The 25,468-nt window shown below is 38.1% G+C and overlaps 1 protein-coding gene across 1 annotated transcript in view; it reads left to right on the top strand.

The window, feature by feature from the left end:
* LOC149829749 (Copper amine oxidase family protein) overlaps positions 1-25,468 on the top strand; it is a 55,952-nt gene that overhangs the window by 18,483 nt on the left and 12,001 nt on the right. The window contains exons 8-9 of the mRNA XM_090015618.1: positions 9,741-9,881; positions 11,361-11,629. Coding sequence (XP_089871744.1) covers positions 9,741-9,881; positions 11,361-11,629 — 410 coding nt within the window. The remainder of the gene's footprint in view (positions 1-9,740; positions 9,882-11,360; positions 11,630-25,468) is intronic.

Raw genomic sequence — 25,468 nt, 5'->3', positions numbered from 1 at the left:
GTAATAAATAAGTTGCCAATGAAAGGTTTGTCAAGAGAATGACTCGAATCCTGATGCACTCCGAAATGGATCAAGAACCAAAAAATACAATGTATTTGAATACATATTCATCATAAAGATAACATTAATCTTGACTCCCATATATATATTATATATTTACAATATATATTAATATATATATATTATTATAATATATATATATAGATATATACATATACATATACATATATATATTTATATTACATTAATCTTAACAATATTTGCAACACAAGTCTCCATATTTTATGTTGTATGGAAAACATCCAAATTACGAAGAGTTGAAGACATGGGTCTGCACATGTTTATGTTCATGTAGATAAATTGTTGAGAACCAAATTTGACCAAAGAGTTCATGTGTGTAGATTTGTCGGATATGTGGATGATTATAATGGCTATCATTGCTATGATCCTTCGCAAAAGTGTATTCAAATATCGCATAATGTTGTGTTTGATGAGCTACTTTTTAAGAATGCTGTCAATGATAAGAATCAGCCATCTATAGGTAAAAAAGCTGTCCAAATAGAGTCATATCAGCCATGGCTTAGTGCAGAATTATTCTCGTACACTGATTCTAGAGAGCCTTCACAAAAGCGTAACGAGAAGTTACGTGAAATAAATACTGAACATGGGTAGCCACATATAGAAAGTGTTGAACGAAGCAATGTACAACAAGATGCTACTGATAGCGCTTACATGAATTTCACACGTACAAAGAAGGTGCAGTGTACAGTGGAAGATACAAAACTGCAGAGGAAAACGTGAGCCAAGAAGATCAGGAAGGATTCAACACCTAATAAAGAGATCGGTAAATTATGACTTCTTTATGGATCATCAATTGTTCTTAACTAAGATAACTAAACATGATGAGCCCAGGTCGTATAATCAGCTTCCAAAACTCAAAGATGGGTGAAAACTATGAATGAAAAAATGAAGGCCCTTCATGATTGTCAAACGTGGGAAGTTGTACCAAGGCCTAACGAGAAAAATGTAATCGGTTCGAAATGGGTCTATAAGATAAAGGATAAACCTAATGGCTCCATAGAGAGGTACAAAGCCAGGCTTATAGCAAAAGGCTACACCCAAGAGTATGGCCTGGATTATGATGAGGCGTTCAGCCCTATTGTCAAGATGTGCACCATAAGATTGATTCTATTCCTTCCCATTGACTATAGTTGGTCTTTAAATTAATTGGATGTGAAAAATGCATTCCTACATGGTAGCCTAAAAGAAAAAGTTTATATAGAACAACCCACATGGTATCATATTGAAGACCCGAGGATACATGTTTGCAGACTGAAGAGAGCAATATATGGTTTGAAGCAAGCCTCCATATCTTGGTTCGAGAGTTTCTCTTTAGAAATCCAGAATCATAGCTTTTATCGATCTCCTCTTGACCACTCTTTTCTTCTACAAGAAGAAAGGAAAGATGATATTATTGCTTATTTATGTTAATGATATCATTGTGATAGGGAATTCAGAAGAGCATATTAAAGAGATCAAGATTGTTCTTGCCATGTTTCTTAGTCATTCTAGTTGTTTTAAGCATGAAAAACGTGGGAAAGCGTGTTTCAAGCCTTGGGGAGGGGGGGTCCAAAACTATAAATACCCCCTCTTTTCTCCCCCATTCCATCTCAAATTCAAGCGAGAGCTTCCAAAATCCCTCTCGAGTCTCTTGTCCCTTCAGAATGTCAAGAGAAGTTTGGAAATCTTTCACTTGGGATTTTGAGGCTTTTGGTAACTCTTTTCCTCTCATCTTTTTCTCCTCGAAGCGTTGCCCATGCTTGGAAAAGAAGATCAACCCAATCAACCTTCATCTTCTGGGGAGAGGGCAATGAGGTAAATCCAAAACTCTTCCAAAATTCATTTCAATTTACATTTCCATACTATTTTTCTTGCTTTCTTGGAACTTTCTTTCCAATATTTTTCTTGGGTTCTCTTTCTCAAGAAACCTTTTCTTAGAATTTTCATTCCAAGAACCATGTTCCTACGTCGGAAAGCCCTTTTTTCCACTAGGCTACCAACATCAAAAGCTCAAGATGTCGTCATCACGTCAGATTATTGCGAGGAAGGGGCTATGGTTTCCAAGAAACCCGAGTAAGTTTTCTTTTTCTCTCTTTCTTTACTTTTCTTAGATTCTTGGACGATCTTTTAATTTTTTTGACAGTTCTAGTTGATAGCACACATTCTCTAATTTGAATACACATTTTCTTGCTTTGGTCTGGGTTCACCATCCAAGCTTACCTCATAAGTGCACCCATGAAGGATAAAAAAAGCTCAAGAATGAACTTTCCCAGGTAAAAGATCAGAACCTTGGTTGAATTATTCCTTGCCATTTGGGAGAGAATGATTCAACCTCGTACCAAGCGAGTGAATCCCATCACCATTTGAAAACGAAGGCAAGTTTTAAAGTTTTTATTAAAAACCATTTTCAAAATATTTTTCAATACCTTCTTGGTAAAATTTCTTATCAACAATCTTTTTTTGGCGAGCGTGATGGGTCCCGCTCTCCTCCATTATTGAGATCTTTTCAAGAAAGTCTTTTCTTGAGAAATCTTGAACCTCAAGTACCTTTTCTCACACACCCACATTGCTAAGGATCTACCTGACACATTGATCTTAGGAATTGAATTCTCACCCCTAGCAATTCCACAAAATTGTGTGTAAGACAATGCATGTTTTGCGTGTGCACTTTCTCTTTTATCCTTTCTCTCTCTTTAGGATTTAGAAGGCCTCTTGTTTTTTGTGTGCAAAGTTTTCGAACTACTTTGTTACATTTCTTGGATTGTAAGATCTCCCTACCACATAATAAGATCCCTTATATCGGGTATATCGATAGGTGTTCATGGAATGCTGGTGTCCCTTATAGAACGTACCAGAAGCCTTTAGCTTGGTTATATCGCAAAATGCCTAGGAGGAAACCCTAACTCTAGAACCCTGAAGAGACCTACTAGAACAACCCTTTAACTAGGACACCAACATTTTTTGAAATTGTATGAAAGGTGATCTTGTTTATATCCTTGGCTGTGTCCTAAGCCATGGGTAGGTCTAAGAAGGATATGAATAACATGGATGAGGAGTTTGAGAGGGAAGAGGATATTGAAGACTTGAGCACATCTAGGGTACTCACTAGGGCTCAAAAGGCCAAGATGTCAAGATCTGAAATCCAAGATGTATCCCCAAAGGATAAGGGTCCAACTAATCAAGAAGAGAAAAGTAAAGATGACGTACTCGAAGAGGTACCTAAGAAAGATAAAACCCAAGAAAACAGGAAGAAAGATGAACCAAAGGAGAAGAAAACCCTAGAAAATGAGGAAGAAGATTCTAAGGAAATGGAAGAGAGCCCACGGAAAGGAAAACCCAACAAGCCTGGGAAAGAGAATCTATTGAAAAAAATAGAAAAACTTCAGAAAATGATAATGGAAATCAATGAGGAGACTAATGATGATGGTCACCCAAGGAAAGAAAAATCCCCAAGAAGGGAAAGGGAATTGAGCACAAATCCAGGGAATTCTATGAGATTTTTGATGATGAGGAAGATTGTCCCCCCCAAAAAGTGAAATCCTTCAAAAAAAAGTCAAGAAAACTAAACCCATACCTAAGGGAAGTACCAAGCACTATGAGTCATCAAATGATGAGGATGAGTACTACCCTATGAAAAGCATAAATCTTGAAAGAAAAGGTAGGGAAATGAGGTTTAAGAACTTCTAGAATTATCAAGAATTATATGAAAATGAGAAGTACTACCCAAGAAAAGAAAAATCCTAACCAATGTCCTACTATAAAGAAAAGGATCGAGAAGTCAGAAGAATGTTAAGGAGAAAGAACCAAGAAAAATACATGAGATATCAAAGGTAGTATGAAAAGAGGATACCTAGGAAATACCATGACTACTCTTCTGAGGAAGATGTTTACCTTAGCGGAAATTTGGTGTCTTGGAATAGTTGAAAACAACAAGTTGTTGCTAGGTCAAGTACTGAAGTAGAATACATGACTATGAGCGCAACTACTTCAGAATTGAGTTGGATAAGATATCTTTTGATTGAACTGGGGGAGAAAATACTAAGGTCGATGTTATTTTGTGACAACCAAAGTGCTATACAAATATCTTTAAATCCAGCATGGTAGAACCAAGCACATTGAGATTGATCAAAACTTCATCAGACAAAAAATAGAAGATGGAGAATTAGAAGCAAAGTTTATGGGAACGGAGAATCAAATAGCTGATTTATTCATAAAAGACCTTACAACACAAAGATTTTGGTATCTCATGAACAAGTTGTCCACTATGGTACCTGGACACTCCATTTTTCCCTCCATACCCTTGTCGACATGCGTGTCCCTGTGTCAACACGTGTCAACACCCGAACACACCATTTTACCCTCCGCACATATAACTTTGTATTTAATTTATAATTATATTGTCAGTATACAACAACAACAACAACAACAACAACAACAACAACAACAACAACAACTACGCCTTCATCCCAAAACAATTGGGGTTAGCGATATGAACCAAAAAAGAAATTCATTTTGGGTCTTCCACATGAATCCTTTTCCTCCAATCATTTCTATCCAATGCCATGTCCTCGGTGAGGTTCAAAGCATTCATATCCTTTCCTATCATCTCCATCCAAGTCTTCCTAGGCCTACCCCGACCTCTTTTAACTAGTATATTTTCCCATTTCTCCAACCTTCTAACTGGAGCGTCATTAGGCCTTCGCCGAATATGTCCAAACCACCGTAAACGATTCTCTCGCATCTTATTTTCAATGGGTGCAACACCTACCTTCTTACGTATCTCCTCGTTCCGAATCTTATCTTTTATTGTATTTCCGCACATCCATCTAAGCATCCGCATCTCAGCTACACTCATTTTTTGAATATGATGTCTCTTGGCAGCCCAACATTCCGTACCATATAGTAAAGCGGGTCTAATAGTCGTCCTATAAAACTTTCCCTTCAACCGCAATGGCATTCTACGATCGCACAGCACTCCAGTTGCACTTTTCCATTTCATCCACCCAACCTTTATCCTATGATTTACATCTCCATCAATTTCTCCATACTTTTGAATGATGGATCCCAAATATTTGAAATAATCATTCACCGGTATTTCTTGCTCACCAAGCTTCACTACACTCCCATCACTACTTCGTTGCTTACTAAACCGACATTCCATATATTCAGTCTTACTCTTACTCAACTTAAAACCTCTAGCTTCCAATGTCTGTCTCCATAATTCTAACTTAGCATTAACCCCAGCTCTAGACTCATCAATCAAAACAATATCATCAGCAAACAACATACACCACGATACATTTTCTTGAATTGATCTCGTAAGCTCATCCATCACTATCGCAAATAGGAAAGGGCTTAAAGCAGATCCTTGATGTAACCCAACCGTTATCGGAAAATTGGTTGTCACCCCTCCACAAGTGCGGACATTGGTTACTACTCCTTCATACATATCTTTAATTATACTAATGTACTTGAGAGAAACACCTTTCTTCATCATTGTCCACCAGAGAACGTCCCTAGGTACTCTATCGTAAGCCTTCTCTAAATCAATAAAAACCATATGCAAATCTTTGTTCCTCTCTCTATATCTTTCAATAAGTTGTCTAAGAAGATGTATAGCTTCCATAGTTGATCTTCCAGGCATAAAACCAAACTGATTCTCCGATATCATGACAACCTTCCTCAACCTAGACTCAATCATCCTCTCCCAAAGTTTCATAGTATGACTCATGAGTTTTATACCACGATAGTTTGTGCAATCTTGTATATCACCCTTATTCTTATATAAAGGCACCAAAGTACTCTTCCTCCACTCATTAGGCATCTTATTTGTTCGCCAAATCAAGTTAAAAAGATTTGTCAACCATTCTAAACCTTTCTCTCCCAAGCATTTCCAAGCCTCGATAGGTATACCATCTGGGCCAACTGCCCTTCTTGATTTCATTTTCTTCAAAGCCTCTGCAATATCTTTCTTTTGAATCTTGCGCATGAAGTCACGATTTATCTCATGAAAAGGAATGGAGAAGTCTCCAAGATCTTGAGCATGACTATCATTAAAAAGCTTATCAAAATAATCTTTCCATGTCTCCTTAATCTCCTCATCTTTGACTAAAACCCTTTGCGTTTCATCTTTGATACATCTAACCATACCCAAATCCTTCGATTTCCTATCTCTCATCTTTGCAAGCCTATAAATATCCTTCTCGCCTTCTTTGATATCCAACTTGTCATAAACCTCCTTATATACCTTAGCCCTCGCGTTTCGAACAACTTTTTTAGCTTCCTTCTTTGCTATCATATACTTCTCCAAATTCTCATTATCACGACTCTTACTTAGATTTCTATAACACTCTCTTTTAACCTTAATAGCTAATTTGACATCCTCGTTCCACCATGATGTATCCTTACCTAGTGGTGCACCGCCTTTAGACTCACCCAATACCTCCTTAGCCACTTTTCTCATGCCACCCGCTATCTTATTCCACATTGATTCTGAATCCTCCTCGAGACACCAATCAACTTCTTTAACTACCTGCTCTACAAACATTCCTTGTTTAGCTCCTTTCAGTGCCCACCACTTAATTCTAGGATCTATCCTATGTCTATCTCTTTTGCGGCATTGTCTAATTCTAAGATCTAAAATTAAGACTCTATGTTGTGTAGCTACACTTTCTCCCGGTATAACCTTACAATCGATGCAACAACCCCTATCTCTCTTTCTAAGTAGGAAAAAATCTATCTGACTCGTATTAACCCCACTTTTAAATGTTACTAAGTGAGACTCCCTCTTCCTAAACCAAGTGTTTGCTAAGATCATATCATAGGACAAACAAAAATCTAAAATCCTTTCTCCACTTTCATTTCTTTCTCCTATACCATAGCCTCCATGGATACTCTCAAATCCATCCCTACTAATGCCTACATGTCCATTAAGGTCACCGCCGATGAAAAGCTTTTCTCCATAAGATATCCCTTGTACTACTCCATCTAAATCTTCCCAAAATTGATGCTTAATGGAATCATCTAAACCTACTTGAGGTGCATAAACACTAATAATATTAATAATATCCGTACCTAATACTAATTTAATAAGTAAAATTCTATCACCCTTCCTACGGACCTCGACTACATTATCTATAAACTGACGACTCATAACAATCCCTACTCCATTCCTTTTTCTATTTATTCCTGTATACCAAATCTTATATCCCCAAGGTTCTATCACTTTAGCTTTCTCACCTACCCATTTGGTCTCTTGAAGACATAAAATATCAATCTTTCTCCTACACATAACATCTACTAACTCTACCAACTTACCAGTTAAAGACCCTATGTTCCAAGTGGCTAACCTAATTTTATGGTCTTGGACTAACTTCTTTACCCCCACCCGTCCAACAAAGTGAGGGAACCCTTGCCTATTTGACACCACACCCGGGCGCCAGTGTGACGCGTCGCTTCTGGGCGACGACCTAGCAACCCTTGCCCATTTATCACTGCCTCCGGGCCTAGAGAGTACAGCGCGTCGCTCAGTAGGGAACGCCCCAACGAAATTCTCATATTGGTTCATTTTCATAAGATATGACAGTTTTTATGCTGGCTGTCACAGGCCTACCGCAACCCTCCTTTATCCGGGCTTGGGACTTCTGTCAGTATATAATATATATTTTAGATATAGCATATATATTTAGTTTATATTCAGTTTATTTTGAATTTATGTGATATATATATATATATTGCCGTGTCGTACCATCCACACCTATACCCAGGTGACATAGGTTGTCCATGGTGCAGACCATGTAGAATTTGAGGGAGGCTATTGTGACGTGATTGGGTCTAGATCTAGATCCGATCCAAATCTAGATGCAACACATTCAGCCTGGGGCATTATGTTTATTTACATGTGCCTTTAGTATTGTTTTATGTTTTCTTTATTATCCCTATTAGCTGTGTATTCTCTTTTGTATTGATGGGGTAATGTTGTAACATTACAAAAAGGAAAGTTTATATATAATAGAAGGTGGACCCACACATTCCTACATTGGGAAACACATTTTCAGAGTTCTGTCCAGCCTTATTCTCCTCTTCCTCTTCTCTGCAGCATCTCTGAAACTACAACAAGAGACCAAAATCTTTCACTGACCACCATAGATCTGTGGCTACCTTATGTGAAGAAGAGTTTTTTATTTTCTCTTGTTGTCTCCTAAAGTTTGTTGGAATATTTATTTTTATTTTATTTTTAAAATAACTTTTATTCCCTGACATTTATAACAAGTATTAAACAAGATGCATATATATATATATATATATATATATATAGCCATCATTCCCGCCCTCCCCTTCCTTGGAGACAGTCATTTGTTCCTAAGCTGCACACATTTCCCTGTCTTTTATGATATAGTTTGATGCTGACCATGTTAATACTGGTTTACGAAGAAACTTGTATACTTGATCAATTTAATTTTGTTAATAGAAAAGGAAGATTGTGAAAATGAGTTGAAGGAAAAAGTTTCTCATATTGAACAGGTTTTGTCATTATAGGAAATAACTAATTGCCTTCACGCTATGCATGAGGAAATAGGAGAATTTTCTGTATGTAGGTTCATACTGATGTAAAGATTAGATAGGTTTGGTGCTGCCATACAAGTGTGTGGTGATACTTCTGTTGGGAATTCCTTAATTGGATGTGTTTTTCTCAGTTTACCAATGCATGAAGATAATGAATACCTTTTGGTTGGCCTTATGTTTGAGATTTTTATTGTCTTCCAAAAGCAAATAAGAATTTGGAATATCCTTATACAACGGAGTACAATGTCAGCAGAATAATCAGTAAGATAAGTCCACATTGCAAGATATGGTAAGAAACGACAGTTACCAGGGAAGATAAGACTGCATTTATTGTGTGTACTAGGCACTCAAATTGGACTAAAGTTAGGTGTCAAAAAGTATTTTATGTATGTTACTGAAATATGTATCAGTATATTCCTTGTCCAATCAGAATGTGTAAGATGCGATGTCACTGCTAGTACCAAACTTCTATAGTTGCTATCCTTCTCGGTGAAAACCATTCAATGTAGACAATGTACCAAGTGATATCCATGTTTCTGTTTCATTTTGAATATATATATATATATATATATATATATATATAGAGAGAGAGAGAGAGAGAGAGAGAGAGAGAGAGAGAGAGAGAGAGAGGAAATTTAGACTGCCTGTGGGGATGCTGATACAGGGATTCTACAGATGCCATGTAATATAGATAGTATGAAAATGAAATTGTAGACACAACACCAATGACATGCATTGGGATAGTCATCTTTGAATAAACATGCATATGAAATATTAGGAGATAGAAATTTCTTTAAAGTGCAAAATATACAGCTATGCTATTACTGAATATCTGTAAGTAATGATGGGGTGACTGTCACAAAAAGGACAGTCTAGTAGCCCTCGATATAGGAAAAAACCATGGCATCCTTTTCTTTAAGAACTAGAGTTTTTAGCCAGAGTGCTTGTTTACCTCTTGAAATGGCAGAACACCATCTAGAGTTTGACTTCGAGAATACATTCTGAAGTAAATCATTTTTCTTATTGGAGTTACAAATAAAGGTTAAAAGGACCAAATTATCTGTTCATGCATAAGTGCAGATAAATATGACTCATGTTCCTATACTTTTTTTTAGGTTGTGGAAGTCAATGTCAAAGTTGAAGAATCTGGAAAGGACAACATACATAACAATGCATTCTATGCAGAAGAAAAGCTGCTTCGTTCTGAATTGCAAGCAATGTCTGACTGTAATCCTTTGACTGCTCGGCATTGGATTGTAAGACATTATAGTTACTTTTCCTCATGAATTTTCCTGGTGTCTACACCTTTTATTTCTTCTGTTTATTGTGTTTGCACTTTTCCTCCTCTTTTGTCAAGTTATGAAAGCAACCAAACAGCTATAACTTGTTTATGTATGTTACAAAATAAACAGTCTTGGTCTTGTTTTTTATGTATTTATTTGCCTTCATTTAGATAACTTCTTACATATCAATTTGAAATGTTTGATCTATAAAAAAATGGAAATTTTTTGAATTTTAGGGTTGTGTGCATGCACACATACCTCATACATTTGTAATTCTATGATGACTGGATCTTTTTTCACTCCTCTTTTGTTGCTACTAGGGTTACAGTATTTTATATGAGGGTTGAATGAACATAAACATTTTTTTCTTTGTTTTCATGAATGTAGATGTCTTGATTTAGCTAAAGTTCTTACCTTGTCCTGCAATCACCAAGCAACTACTCAACCATGGTTATCTATGCAAATGCCGACGTGATTGCAGTCAGAAGTTTGTTTCTAAGAAGGGAAACATGTCAATCTGATGCTTTATCTTTTCTCATCTACTAACTTGTACAGCCTAAATATGAGACACATTATCATGTTGGGCAGATTTCCTCCAGATACGATTGTTTGAGCGGTATTGTGGTAGATTTGACTTTAAGGATATCTGTAATTTCTACCTAAAACTAGAATAGTTGACCATCTGATGATTAGTCCTGGTACCTGCCATAGGATTAAATGGCCTGGCAGATCCATGGATTACTCAACATTGATTTAATAAAAAGAAAAGCAGTTTTGTACATAGACATTTTAACGGACTTGTACAAAGTGAACTTAGATATAGTCTGTTATAATTGACACTTTTTTTTTCACCTTCCTTTCTAGGCAAGGAAACAAGTCATAATTCTGTTCATTTTCAAAACAAGGAAAAGGAATATGGTTTTCCAGGTGTCATTGTAAAATAAAATGAATAGATTCCTTTAGGAAAAATATGGATGCCTTGTTAAGGAAATGCAAGAGGGTTTTATGCATTACATGCAAGTGGTTCATATGCAATTTAGAAAGGTGGATACTGATTTATTTTTGGAGAAATGGATGAAGGTTAAGAGGAATTTGCACTCATATTCTTTTTGTTCAATTATCTGATGTAGCTTATGGTGTTTTAGAAACATCTCTTAACAGTAATGCTAGTTGTTGATTTTTATACAATTCTAATGAACAATAATTAACTGAAGAACTTCGGTTGGGGCAAAGTTCTTTAAAAGTTTTAATAGCTTTAATTTTTGTATTTTTGATTCGAAAGGATATTAGACTGCAGTTTCTTTCAATGGTGTTGCATAATCTCAAGCCTTCCTTCTGCTTCATCTTCAATTTTGTTGGATTCAATTGGTATATTGCAGAGTTGCATCATTTACCTTATCCAGGCAAATTGAGTATAGCTGGATTCTAACAAAAAATGCTTGTTTTACATAGATTCGAAATACAAGAACTGTAAACCGTACAGGACAACTTACAGGATTTAAACTAATGCCTGGTTCAAATTGCTTGCCATTGGCTGGTTCTGAAGCAAAGTTCTTGCGAAGAGCTGCCTTCTTAAAGCACAACCTTTGGGTTACAGATTATAATCGCGATGAAATGTATCCTGGAGGAGAGTTTCCTAATCAAAATCCACGAGTTGATGAAGGGCTAGCCACTTGGGTAAAACAGAATCGGCCTCTCGAGGAAACTGATATTGTTCTTTGGTTAGTTATACTTCTACCTTTGCGGTTTCTCTAATTGACTTTATAAAGCCCTATTGTTTCTTGCTATATTTTCACTTTTGATTGAGAGATTTCCATTGCTTTAGATTGAATCCATTTGTTTGTTCAACAAAAGTTATTGGATGATTAGTTCTGCATTTTCCAGGGCCAGCTTGTGTGACAAGTACACATTTTACAGGAAATGAAAAGTCTGAAAGGGCTTTCTAGGAAATAGAATTTGCCATTCTCAGCATGCCCTATTTCTGGTAGTAAACAAGTATTCCATTTATTATTCTAAAAATTGAGATGTTTTATTGTCTGTCTACTTTATGGGTTTTATGCACAATCTGGTTTTGAGAATCTTCTAATAGTCACACTGAGATTTATCTTTGAAAACACTCTCAACTTTTTGGCAATTCATAGAGTTTCAAATTTTGTAGACTCATGTGGTAGTTTATACATTTTCATATTATTATTCCCCAACTTCTCCATATAACCTCCTTTGGATTAGTTTTTATCTGCATCGATTGTTTTGAACTTCAGATATGATATAAATTTGATCAGTACATACATTAGGAGGTACTTGCAACCTTTTTATGTAAATGTATGGCTACCAAACACTTGAGCCATTCATGGCCATTTTAAGTAGTGAACTTATATTTCACTAGTGTTAAAATGTAAAAAACTGTACATATATATATATATATATATAATAATATTATATTATTATATGTATAAATATATTTTTTATTTCTTTCTTTTATGTAACTTTTTTTATTTATTTTTATTGTCTTTATGTCATCTAGTTCAGTTTGAACTAGAATGACAGTTGCTAGTCAAGTCCTGTCGAGACTTGACTAGCAATAGAGCTGTATTTAAGGCTGTTGGTGTATATAAAGGGGTGCAGCCCCTCTTGTATTTTAATTCCAATGCTTCCTAAGCAATTGGTTTTTCATATCAATAAAGAATACCTTTTTATTTTTATTTTATTTCCAGTTATACCCTTTTTAAGGGTTATGCTTTAGTGTCATTCTTGACACTTTCCCTTGAGAATCTAAGCTCGTGTTTCAAAGATCCCTATTTCATTTCATGGTATCAGAGCCGCAGAAGTATTAGATCTTGAGGAAAAGCTACCTCGGTTTCCGTACCCGTTTGCAAAAGCGTTCACCACTTGAAGAGAAGTGTTTTAGCACTTCATTGGGGAAGATTTCACCTCTTGTTGTATTGTATTTTCTTCTTTCTTTTTCATTTCTCTTCTTGTTTCTCTTTTATCGCTTTTTCTTCTCTCATTGTAATCAATGGATGACAATCATAAAGTCACCATCATGCCTATGAAACTAAGCGATACGAACTATGTAACATGGGCTTTAATCATGAAGCACCATATATGGGGAAAAGTCCTATGGGGGATTGTGGATGGTTCCGATTCAGAACCCAATCTATCTCTTACTAAAAAGGAGGGAGATAAAGAGGTCCCTCTATCGGAAAAAGAGAAAATCAAGGCTCTTGCCTCATACGAGAAGAAATGGAAAGAATGAAGAATATCTCATGCGAAGATAATGTCATGTCTTATCAATAGCGTTGACATTAAAAAATGTTCAAGTCTTGCTAAATTTGATCATGCTTATAAGGCATGGAATACCTTAAGAATATGTATTCCCTTAAAGATATTGCACACGTGTGCAACCTCCAAGAAAAAGTTTGAATGATGACACAATGAGACAAAACTATTCGTGAATATTACAATGGGTTCTCCGAACTTTGGGAAGAACTTTCCCTTTTAGAACCAAAGTAGCATTGTGCCGAAGACATCGAGCTTCGTTAGAAACAACTCGATGTTGAACATTTTTACCAATTTATCACTGGATTAAGGCCGGAATTTGAAACCACTAAATCGGCCCACCTTCACCGGGGAAAAATTCCTTTTATTGTTGAAACTATTGAAGAGTTAACAATGGAAGAAAATCGTCTCCGAAAAGGTTCTTCAAAAATTGAAGATGATTCCGTTTTAGCTGTGTCTAGACCAGAGAATCATGTTCGATCATATAGGTCTCCTCACTTTAACCGACAAAATGGTGACTATGATAAGAAGAAAGTTATTTGTCATCACTGTCATGAACCGGAACATTATATGTAACGCCCCAAATTTCAAACTTGCGAACCTTTTCAGAAAAATAGGCAAAAGACTAGAAATATCTTTTTTCTTCAGAGTTTGTTTATGAAATCAGCGAAAGATTTTTCTTTTGTTAAATCAGAAAGCAAGCTGACAACTTTGGGCGCATTAGCTAAAAGAACAAAAACTCACAAAATTCGGGTATCCTAAGGAAAATCCGATACAAACCCAAAACGTCCAGGACGTGAGCTAAGAGCATGAAGAAGAAGTCCTGAAGCCATCTTAGAATCGCGCCATCGCCCGTAGTGTACCTAATCATCACCTATACTCATAGAATGAGTTAGTTTCGCGAAAAACTAGTAGGTGCACAAGAGAGACCCTAGGAAACTGAATTAAGTACATTTAATTCGGTATGTTGTGCAGTTTAAAGCAGATATGCAGTTAAACAGGTAAGCAGTACAATAAGGTAAGCAGTGCAAACGGGTAAGTAGTGCAAACCCGTAAGTAGTGCAAGTGAGTAAGCAGTGCAAACGCGTAAGTAGTGCAAACACGTAAGTAGTGCAAGCGAGTAAGCAGTGCAAACACGTAAGTAGTGCAAGCAAGTAAGTAGTTCAATGCAAAGAAGCAGTGCAACTGACAAACGCATCATACGATCTATTTGATCGTAAGCTGTGAACTACCACACAACAAGCTTGTTCTCGTTCTTAGAACGAGGTTTCTGCATCTAATCATTATCAGGTCATCGTTTGTCGCCCTCACTACTAACAAACGCTTGTCCTGAACCACCTTAAACTATTCCCATTTCTCAAGGCCTTACGCGGCCAACTGTCACCGGTTATGACTCACTAAGGCGTCATACTTTCTCAAAAAAGCCCACCCTTCCGTAGAAGGTCCAAAATATGATCATGATTTAAAATCGCTAAAGATCTGATTCTCACATCAGGGATCAACATGTAATCATGCTAAAGCAGAAAGCCAAAACTATAGATTCATAAGTGTCTATCCCAAACAATCTCAGAAGATCACCATAACTCACCATAACTTTTTATGGTAAGCAAAAACACAAGATCCACGTCGGATCGCTCGGTCTAGGAGATATACGACCTGATAAGGAATTACCGCCCTAGAGGGTATACCTGGTCTTGGACCATACACTTCCTCATAGGAGTTCACCGTCTTTGCGGCTACCCGTTCGTGGACAATGTACATCTTCACAGAGATTCTACCGCTCTAGCCGGATTACCCGATCTGGGAAATGTACAACCTCACAAAGAATTACCGCCCTAGATGGTATACCTGGTCTTGGACCATACACACCCTCGTAGATAATCCTTTGAAGATCCGGTCCTCAGCAGACACCCTACTCGGTGATACATGCATCAATACAGTCGACTGCTCCAAATAATTGATCGCTCTTGGGGTCAGTAGCCACAATATGAGCACAAGCATATATATCAGCAATATACATCGTATCACTTCACGCAGAAGCATATAATCCTACGCATTGTATTATTGCCACAAGGAATATTGCAATCCTCAAATAGGACCTCAAAGCATGCGTAAACGACATATGAGAACACACAAATATGACAATCCAGTTGATTCTATTGGCGAAGAGTAACTAACTCTATCTGACAGCCAAACAAAACAACCGAATAAGACAAGCACTCGTAACAATGCTCGTAAAACATACAATTACCATCAAATGACTCAGTCCATCAACAAGTAATTAAATTAATCGTAAGGCATAAACCATTGCATCACAAGCTATTCATAAGCAATCATACGACAACAGTTATTTCACAATATGTAAGCAGCGGCCACATCAATCCTAGTTGCCACCAGTTCGTAGATTATGAGCTGTATGCAATCACATCAATCATAAGAGATGCAAGCCGACATGCTACACTACAATAAGCACCAAACAGTTCGACCAAGAGGTAAAGCAAGTCACATAGTAATATGTAGCAACTGTTATAATGCTATTATTATAAACATTTAACTAGTATGAGAATCTAGATGATACTTAGTAAAGAATTGCGTAAGCAGTTTAACAACAAGAGTAATGCCTCGACAGGCGGGTACAACTCGACGAGTAGCGTACTGAACTACCGAGCAAGCAATCGACCAGTGTGAATAGACTTTATGTTTCGATATTACTGGCCTGCGGGTACGCGCAGGCAAAACGTAGAAACAATAGAGACTAGTTCGGGCGTCTGTTATTCTATGTATTTTCAATAACCCGAATAGCTAGTTGAGCCCGCTCTAAAGGGACGACTTTAGTCGAGAGAGGATTCCCCAAATGAGGCAGTGCCACAGATGCATCCAACTTCTGCAGAAGTGTTGAGCTAACTATTGTAGCCCCTTTCCCCTTAACTCCAATGACTGGCGAGGCCGGATCATTGCCCGTAGGGTGGTTGTTAACAACCTGTCAATTGGAGTTTTGTACCGCTTTGTCTTCTCCCTTGACAGAAAAACCAGAAGCGAATGGGTACATTAGGGGTTGCTTAACTAACGACCTATCCTATGCTGTGGTCTTTAAACCACTCGAGCATCTTGCTTGTGAAGGCGAATGTGAGGCCGGATCATTGCCCGTAGGGTGGTTGTTAACAACCTGTCAATTGGAGTTTTGTACCGCTTTGTCTTCTCCCTTGACAGAAAAACCAGAAGCGAATGGGTACATTAGGGGTTGCTTAACTAACGACCTATCCTATGCTGTGGTCTTTAAACCACTCGAGCATCTTGCTTGTGAAGGCGAATGTGAGGCCATTTATGTGATTACATCATTGTGCATTTAGCACTGTTCGAGGTTGCACGATCGTTTCATCCGATCATCGCAGTACTAGACGTGTCGTGCGCGACTATAAGTACTCTAGGATGAAGGGGATATAACTTCTCAATAGAAGCCTCAAAAGGAGTGTTTCACAAAGATGTAATGTTTATCAACTATACTTTGATATTCTTTATGTTTTGAAACAGCAGTACCTTGTGCCAACATTATACATGCGATTTTCTAGAATCTCATCCGCTATCAGGGTATCTACATGCCTCGCATGACTCGATACCGGCCTTGATAGACGGGATACAGGTTTCTCAACAGAACCCCTGCTAAGTAGTTCACTCGAAGCTTAACTCGTCTGCAGGATTGCATACTCGAAGAGTCAGGATCCTTGCAAGGTATCCCTCTCCTTAGACGAGGATGTAACGCTAGCTCTTAACTCAACTCTCGTCGCAAGAGAGAGTGGTAAATGCCCCTTGCATCCTCCACGAGGATGCCTTTATGTCTTACGCAAAGAGCAATAACCTGCACGTCATCTGCAATAGCAAGACAATACCAACACATATGCAAAAGCAAGAGCCTATGCGCAAAGCGCAACGACAAAGTAAAGACTGTAAGCAAGAGTGCAACGCAGAACCTTTGCACGATGCACGACGAGAAAGTAAAGACTAAGCAGGAGTGCAACACAGAACCTTTACGCGATGCGCAGCGGCAAAGTAAAGGACAAGGATCGCGAATCCGTGTCCTTGAGTTAAATGCGTACTCGTATAAATATATATGATATATATATACATATATATTTATTTAATTGTCCTTTTTAGTTAATTGAACTCAATTCAATTGTCCAAGTCTTCAGTGCAATCTTCCCCTACCTTGAGGGGTGACGGTTCTCGTATGCCAGCGGCGTAGGTAAGCACGAGCTCAAGCCATGAAGGGCGAGCAGGATCCACCGTTCAACCTGTGATGCTAAAAAGGTTAGCATGCCAAAATACAAATGCGAAGTGGGTCCGGTAAGACCTGCAACAGTACCAGACCCCGATACGAGGGTAGGCAGGGAGCTCAACTCCTTGCAGAATGCAGAAGAGCAACAGAGGCAGCAAGATCAAAGCAGAGGGGCGAAACCCCCTACCGAAAAACAAACAAGGTGCAGGGGGCAACGGTCCCCGCCAACCTTGAAGAAATGCGAGGCAGGGTCCAATGACCCTTACTGCTGAAGAACAAATGCAGGCGACAGGGGGCGTCGCCCCTGTCGACAAAGGACAGGCAGGGCTCCAGCCCCTGTCGACGTATCAGAAACGACAGGCAGGGGCTTTATCCCCTGCCGATCCAAAAGTTTCAGGCAACAGGGGCGATGCCCCTGTCGTCCTGCCAAAAGACGGTAGGTAGGGGCCACAGCCCCTACCGGCCAAAGGTCCCAAAGAGAGAGTGAGGGGCAGGGGCTGGAAACCCCTGTCAGTCGACCAACAACAGGCGGCAGGAGGGCATCACCCCCTGCCAACCAGTCGGACACAGGCGACAGGGGGCGTCGCCCCTGCCAGCCCGCCGACTGAAAAGGAGAGAAGAAGAAGACGATGGTGCAGGGAGGGGGCTCGACCCCTCTCCTGACCAAAAGAGGCAGTAGGGAGGGCTCGACCCTCCCCTGCCGTCAAAGGTAGCAGGGAGGGCTCGACCCTCCCCTGTCGTAATGAGACACAGGGAGCAGGGAGGGGAGCTCGACCCCCCCTCCTCTGTCGTAACAACACATAGGGAGGGGCTCGACCCCTCCCCTGCTAACAGAGGCACTGGGAGGGGGCTTTGCCCCGCCCCTGCGATTTTAAGGCAGCAAGGAGGGGGCTTTGCCCCTCCCTTGCGATTGAGGGAGGCAGGGAGGTGGCTCAACCCCTCCCTGCGCAACAGAGAAGTGAGGGAGAGAGAGATGAACGAAGGAGGAGGAGTATACCTGGGGGGTCACCGGAGCGGAAGGCGATGGCGGTGCTGTCGATGCCTTCGCAGAAGAGGGAAGAAGGTGGTGGCCGACGCGTGGGGGGAAAGGGGCTCCTCGACGTTGGGATTCTGGCGAGATGCGATGCCGGACGAGGAGCGCCGATGGAGAAGCTGCCGGTACGCAGGGTCGAACGAGAGAGGGTCGGGAGAGTGACAGAGGGGGAGAGGGTTTCGTATCGAAACCCCTCCCCTCCTCGCTTCACTGTATAAGCACGAGGGAGAGAGGCGGTCGGGGGGAAGAACGCAGTGACTGAGAGACGAGAGGGGGAAGGAGGTTTCAAGAACCTCCCCCCTTCGCCGCTGCGTGCTTTTAAAAGCACGCAACCGACTTATCACCGGGGTCGGATCCGGGTCCGGATCCGGCCCGGATCCAAACAATTTTTTTTCGGGTTATTACACTATAGGCCACAATGTCCCAAACTTAAGGAGCTGAGAGAAAAAAGAGCTGCAATTGCTGTATCAGAGCCTAAAGATCAGGATGCACCAGTTTCCCTGGCCTGACTAATGGAGATTCTTCAGCCTCTCATCAAAGGTGCATCTTCCTCATCTGAAGCTTCAACCGGTGCAACAACCTCATCTTTTTCCGATCCAGGTAAAATTTCTTGGCTCCTTGACTCTAGTGTATTTTTTCATATGACCCCAAATAATCAAAGTCTATCCAAATGTGTTAAAAATAAAACAAGTGTGTCAAAGGTCTTTACTGCTGATGGGACTTCTCTTGAAATAGAAGGAATAGAAAATTTTGAAAAAAATTATAAAACAAAGAAATTTTCTATTCCAGAAATTAGACATGTTCTCAAATTAAATTTAAATCTTTTATCTGTATCTCAAATTTTTGATTATGGGTGTAATATTTCTTTTTCTTCTCATGGTTGTTGAGTACAGGATCGTCAGTCAGGCAAGCTGATTGGGGAAGGCCATAGAGAAGGAGGACTCTATTACATGGATTTTTTGGAAATGTCGAAAAAAGCTTTTTGTTATAATATTCAGAAAATAGAGTTAGAACTTTGGCATAAGAGACTTGGCCACCCACATATAGCCAAAATCCAACATTTTCCAAATCTAGGAAAATTTTGTAACTCTGAATCATTTGATTGTAAAGATTGTATTCTTGGCAAAATGAAAAGATTACCATTTCTGAAGAAAACCTTTTTCTCTTCAAGACCACTTGAATTAATACACTCGGATGTTTGGGGTCCTGCACCAGTAATTTCTAAAGGAGGATTTGTTTACTATGTTATTTTTGTCGATGATTTCTCCCGACACTCGTGGATTTACTTTCTCAAACATAAGTCTGAAGTATTTTCATACTTTCAAACTTTTCATAATATGGTTAAAAATAAGTTTCAAAGTGATATTGTTATTTTTCACACAGATTCAGGGGAAGAGTTTTTATCTACAGATTTTCAAAATTATCTTAAGTTGTATGGCATCACACATCAAAGATCTTATCCTTATACACCTCAACAAAATGAACTAGCGGAACGAAAACATCGCCATATTATAGAAACCACTAGTACTTTATTAATAGCAAATCAAGTCCCAAAAGACTTTTGGGCAAAAACTGCCTTAACTGCCACCTATCTTATTAATAGGATGCCATCTTCTTCGTTACAAAATATCACTCCCATTTAAAAACTTATGAACATTTTTTCAAACTACTCTAGACTAAGAATATTTGGGTGCAAATGTTTCATATTTACTGACAAAAATGATAAACTTTCTCCTTGTGCGATTCCCTGTGCCTTTTTATGATATGCTGAAAATCAGAAAGGTTATAGATGTTTTGACTTCAAAAATACTATGACTATATGTGTCTAGAAATGTTTCCTTTCTTGAAAAGGAGAGCTTCTTTGATTTTAGAAAATTAAAAGACGTCACTGAGTACTCATTTTTGCTAGATCTAACATCAATATCTGATGAATATGACCTTGACTGTAACTTTGATGATGATAAAAGAATTATTGATCTTAATCATAATGTTGAAAATGAAGAAGTTCATAGGGATACTAGTATTCAATATTCCAGGCGATAAGAGTCTAATCCTCCACGTGCACTTGAAAAATATTCTAACATTCCAATTAGACAATCATCCCGAGTCTCGAGGCCTCCAGAAAAGTTTGTATCATACAAGTCCTTCTCACCCATATATAGGGCAATTATTGCATTAATTCACTCATATGAAGAACCATCCACATATTTTCAAGCAAAAAATGATATTAAATGGATAGAAGCCATGAAAGCTGAATTAAATGCACTTGAAAAGGCTTCTACATAGACTATTCAAGATCTTCTTCCAAGAAAGAAAACTATAGGATGTCGATGGGTTTATAAAATTAAAACCAAGAGTGATGGTACTCTTGAAAGATATAAAGCCCGATTAGTAGCCAAAGGTTATGCCCAAGAATATAAGATTGATTATGAAGAAACCTTTGCTCCGGTGGCTCGTATGACAACTGTCTGAACATTAATTGCCTTAGCTTCTATCAAAAAATGGTATATTTTTCAAATGGATTTCAAAAATGCCTTTTTAAATAGAAAGTTAGTTAAAGAAGTATACATGGAACCCCTCCTGGTCTAAGTATTCCTAAGGGTAAAGTCCTTCGCTTAGAAAAAACTCTTTATGGACTTAAACAAGCACCAGAAGCTTGGTATGATAGGTTTAGTCGTGTTATGATTGATACTCTTTGTTTATTAAGAATTCTGATGCAGGGATCATTGTGCTTTTTCTCTATGTGTATGATATGATCATCATCGAAAGCGATAAACAGAGAGTTGAAACGATCAAAACACTTCTTAAATCTCATTTTGAAATGACTGATTTAGGCTTGTTGAGATATTTTTTAGGCATTGAAGTTGCTTATTCTCCTAAAGAATATTTATTATCTCAGACTAAATTTGCTTTTGATATTGTTTCCAGGTCTGATATTACTGATGATAAGAAAGTCGACACTCCAGAAGTTGTTAATGTTAAAATGAAGATTAATGTTGGAGAACTTCTTGCAGACCCTACTCCTTAGAGACAGTTTGTCGGGGCACTTTCCTATCTATCCATTACCAGACCAGATATAGCACATGTTGTTCACACAACAAGTCAATTTCAACATGCTCCTACTTCTGTTCATATGGGAGCAGTCATGCGTATTATTAGATACTGTAATGGAGTATGCGGAAGAATTTAAGAATGCAAATGCATTCATAATGTCCAACACCAAACTAATACACAAGCATAAGAGAATAAGATTCCACAAGGAAACAATGCAAAAGGCCTTTAAAGAAGGCTACAACTATAAAATGTACTCTTTATTATAAAAGAGGAGCTTGCAAAAGCATGAGGAATTACAAAGGGATGCAACCCTATTTATATACCAATGAGGCACTTGAGGGCTCCCAATAGAGTCGTTGGGAGCCCCCAACTACTCTATGGTGGGGCTCCTAAGTGGCTCAAAAAGAAAGTTTTAAAAAATGAAAAAGGAAAAAGAATAAAAAAATAAGAGAAGAAAAACAAGTACCCCTATCGGGTACTTGTGAAAAGACCATAATACCCCTATTAGGTATTATATATATAATAGTACATTTATTTTAACACCCCCCTCAAACTTTACATGGAGATGACCGAAAGTTTGCCAAGAAGAAACAAGAAGCGAGTAGCAGGAAGTGCTTTAGTAAAAAAATCTGCGAGCTGGTATTCGGATGTGACATATGGCAGTGTAACTGTCCTGCTGAGATACTCATCACGAATATAGTGACACTTCATTTCTATATGTTTAGTCCGCTCATGGAAGGTGTGGTTATTGGCAATATAGATGACACTTTTGTTGTCGCAGCAGAGCTTCGAAGCACCTGAAATTTCAACTCCCATATCTTGAAGAAGACTTTGAAGCCACCCAAGTTCTATTGTAGTAGTTGCCATAGCTCGATACTCAGCCTCAGTGGAAGATAATGAGACTTTCTGCTGTTTCTTGCATCTCCAGGCGATCAACGAATCTCCTAAAAAGTCACAAAAGCCAGTAGTTGAGATTCTCGATCATTTGGGTTACCTCCCCAATCAACATCAGTATAAGCAAGTAAATTTAATGAAGAGAGTGAGGATATAAATAACCCTTTAGTTAAAGTATTTTTTATGTAGCAAATGATCCGAAGCACATCACTCATATGCACAGTTGTAGGGGCATGCTGAATTGGCTTGCAAAATGCACATCATGAGCAATATCAGGCCTGGTGATAGTCAGATAGGTGAGAGATCCAATGAGTTGCCGGTAAGGAGTAGGATCATCCAGCAGAACTCCATCCTCCAACCGTAATTTAGCATTGATAACCTCGGGCGTCTCTACTTTTTTGCCATCTGAAATTCCAGATTTGGAACATATATCTGCAGCGAGCTTCATCTGTGACAAAATATACCCTCGGGGAGAATACACTACTTCAATACCAAGAAAATACCTGAGAAAACCCAAATCAGACATATCAAAGTTATGTTTTAACATATTTTTAACAGTAAGAATACTACTGTCATCATTGCCTGTGATGATCATATCATCAACATAAAGCAGAAGGATGATAATACTATTACCTGCACTTTTAACAAAGAGAGCAGTGTCAGTATAACATGAACGAAATTCCATTTATATCATGATAACACTAAATCTATCATACCAAGCCTTAGGGGCTTGTTTAAGGCCATATAAAGCTTTTAATAATCGAAGAGTTTGACATTGATTAAGATTAATTCTCGATGGAGGATTCATATATACTTATTTAATTGACTATTAAGAAAGACATTTTTAACATCTAGTTGAAATATAGGCCATTTCTTTGATGATGCTACAACAATTAGAGTTCTAACACTTGTCATGCGAGCCACGGGGGCAAGTCTCCTCATAATCAATGCCATATTCTTGTGAGTATCCATTAACAACTAATCTTGCTTTATATCGTTCTAGAGAACCATCACTTTTTGTCTTGACTTTGTAAACCCACCAACATCCAATAGCTTTTTTATTTGGAGGAAATTGAACTATTTTCCAAGTTTTAGCCTTATTTAAAACATCTAGTTCAACTCTCATTGCTTCAACCCAATGAGGTGTATTTTTTGCTTGATTATAATGAGAAGGTTTATGGTATGAATGCAAGGCTATTAGACAAGCTCTATAGTTAGGTGAGAGAGATTCATATGAGACAAACCTATTAGGTGGAATTGATTACCTAGAGGATCACCTAAGGGAGATTTCTTCTGGAGGTTCGTAAAGCCGCAAGAATTTTTCTAAAGCACTAGTAGGTTGCTCTTGCTCACGCCGGGTGTAAACTTGGAGATTGTCACCATTAGTTGGTGATACCTCAATATTATGAGAATCATCATTATGAGTATTTTCTAGGATTTCCGGATGACTTAAAGAGTTATCATTTGGATCTTCTAAAAGATCATTGAGAAACATATATTCGATTTCATTTGGTTTATCTAATGTTTCAAAACCATTTTTATCTTCTAAAAAAGTCACATCTTTGGAGACAAATAACTTATTGTTTTTATAGTCAAAGCATCTATAGCCTTTTTTATTTTCACCATATCCTAAAAATACACATTCAATTGCTTTTGGTGACAACTTATCTCTTTTATGTAAAAGCACAAAACATTTACATCCAAAAATACGAAGACGATTGTAATCGGGTGTTAGGTTAAAAAGCTTTTCATAAGGAGAGATTATTTAATTTTGAAGATGGCATTCTATTGATTAAATAGGTGGAGGTTAACACGGCTTCGACTCAAAATTTTTTAGGAATATTTTTAGAAATAAGTAATGATCTAGTGGTTTCTAAAATATGTCTATGCTTTCTTTCAGCTAGACCGTTTTGTTGAGGAGTTCTTGGGCATGATCTTTGATGACAAATGCCATGTTTTAAATATAATTGAAACTCATTTGATAAGTATTCTCCACCCGAATCGGATCTAAGAATGGATATGCGGCTTTGAAATTGGTTTCGAATTTTTGCATAAAATTCTTTGAAAAAGTTAACAACTTCCGATCTAAGGTTAAGAAAATAAATCCATACATATCTAGTATAATCATCAATAAAAGTAACATAATATGAATAACCACCTTTAGATAGAACTGGAGATGGTCCTCATACATCGGAATGCACCAATTCAAAAGGTCTTGTTGACACAAAGGTTCTTATAGGAAAATGAATAGACTTCATTTTTCCAAAAATGCAATTTTTGCAATTAATATTTTTTTCTTTACAAAACTTGTTTCCAAAAGGAAAAAGATACATTTTAGAATAACTTGGATGTTCAAGTCTTTTATGCCAAGTTTCAATATTTTTATCTTGGACATAAGTAGAAAAAGAGGTATTAGGGAGCGTTAAGTGATCCATAAAATAAAGATCACTCTTTCTATGGCCTTGCCCAGTCCGCTTCCCGGGCCGGAGATCCTGCACAAAGCACCCTTGAGATGAGAAAGATATTTCACATCCATGGTCGGCAATTTGGGAAACGGAAAAAAGGTTAAGATTTAGTTTAGGAACTATTCTTACTTTTGGAACAAAGAAATTTTGAATATTTTTAGGATTAAGAGTTCCAATACCATTTATTTTGAGAAAAGTTCCATCAGCCATAAAGACACAAGATATTTTTGAATTGGTGCTCACGTTGTTTAATGCATTTTCATGGGGAGTCATGTGAAAATAAGCTTCAGAATCTAAAATCCAAGAATACATACCGGGAGGAGATGATGAGGCAATGGCGGCACCGGAGGTGGAAGAAGTCGCCTTTAGAATTTGTTGGAGAGCCATGGAAATTTGACCAAGAGTGTCCTTGAGATCCCTGTTTTTGCCTTCATCTTCTTTGGTGGAGGGTTCCTCAACGGAAGCCACCTTTGGCTTGAAAGTCCCATTTAACTTTGGGCAAACGGGTTTGATATGTACCGGCTCATAACAATACAACAACAACAACAACAACAACAACAAC

Source organism: Nuphar pumila, chromosome 8 (assembly GCF_984573655.1).
Source record: "Nuphar pumila chromosome 8, dmNupPumi1.hap1.1, whole genome shotgun sequence".
NCBI classification, from domain to species: domain Eukaryota; kingdom Viridiplantae; phylum Streptophyta; class Magnoliopsida; order Nymphaeales; family Nymphaeaceae; genus Nuphar; species Nuphar pumila.
This window is presented reverse-complemented; position numbering and strand designations above follow the sequence as displayed.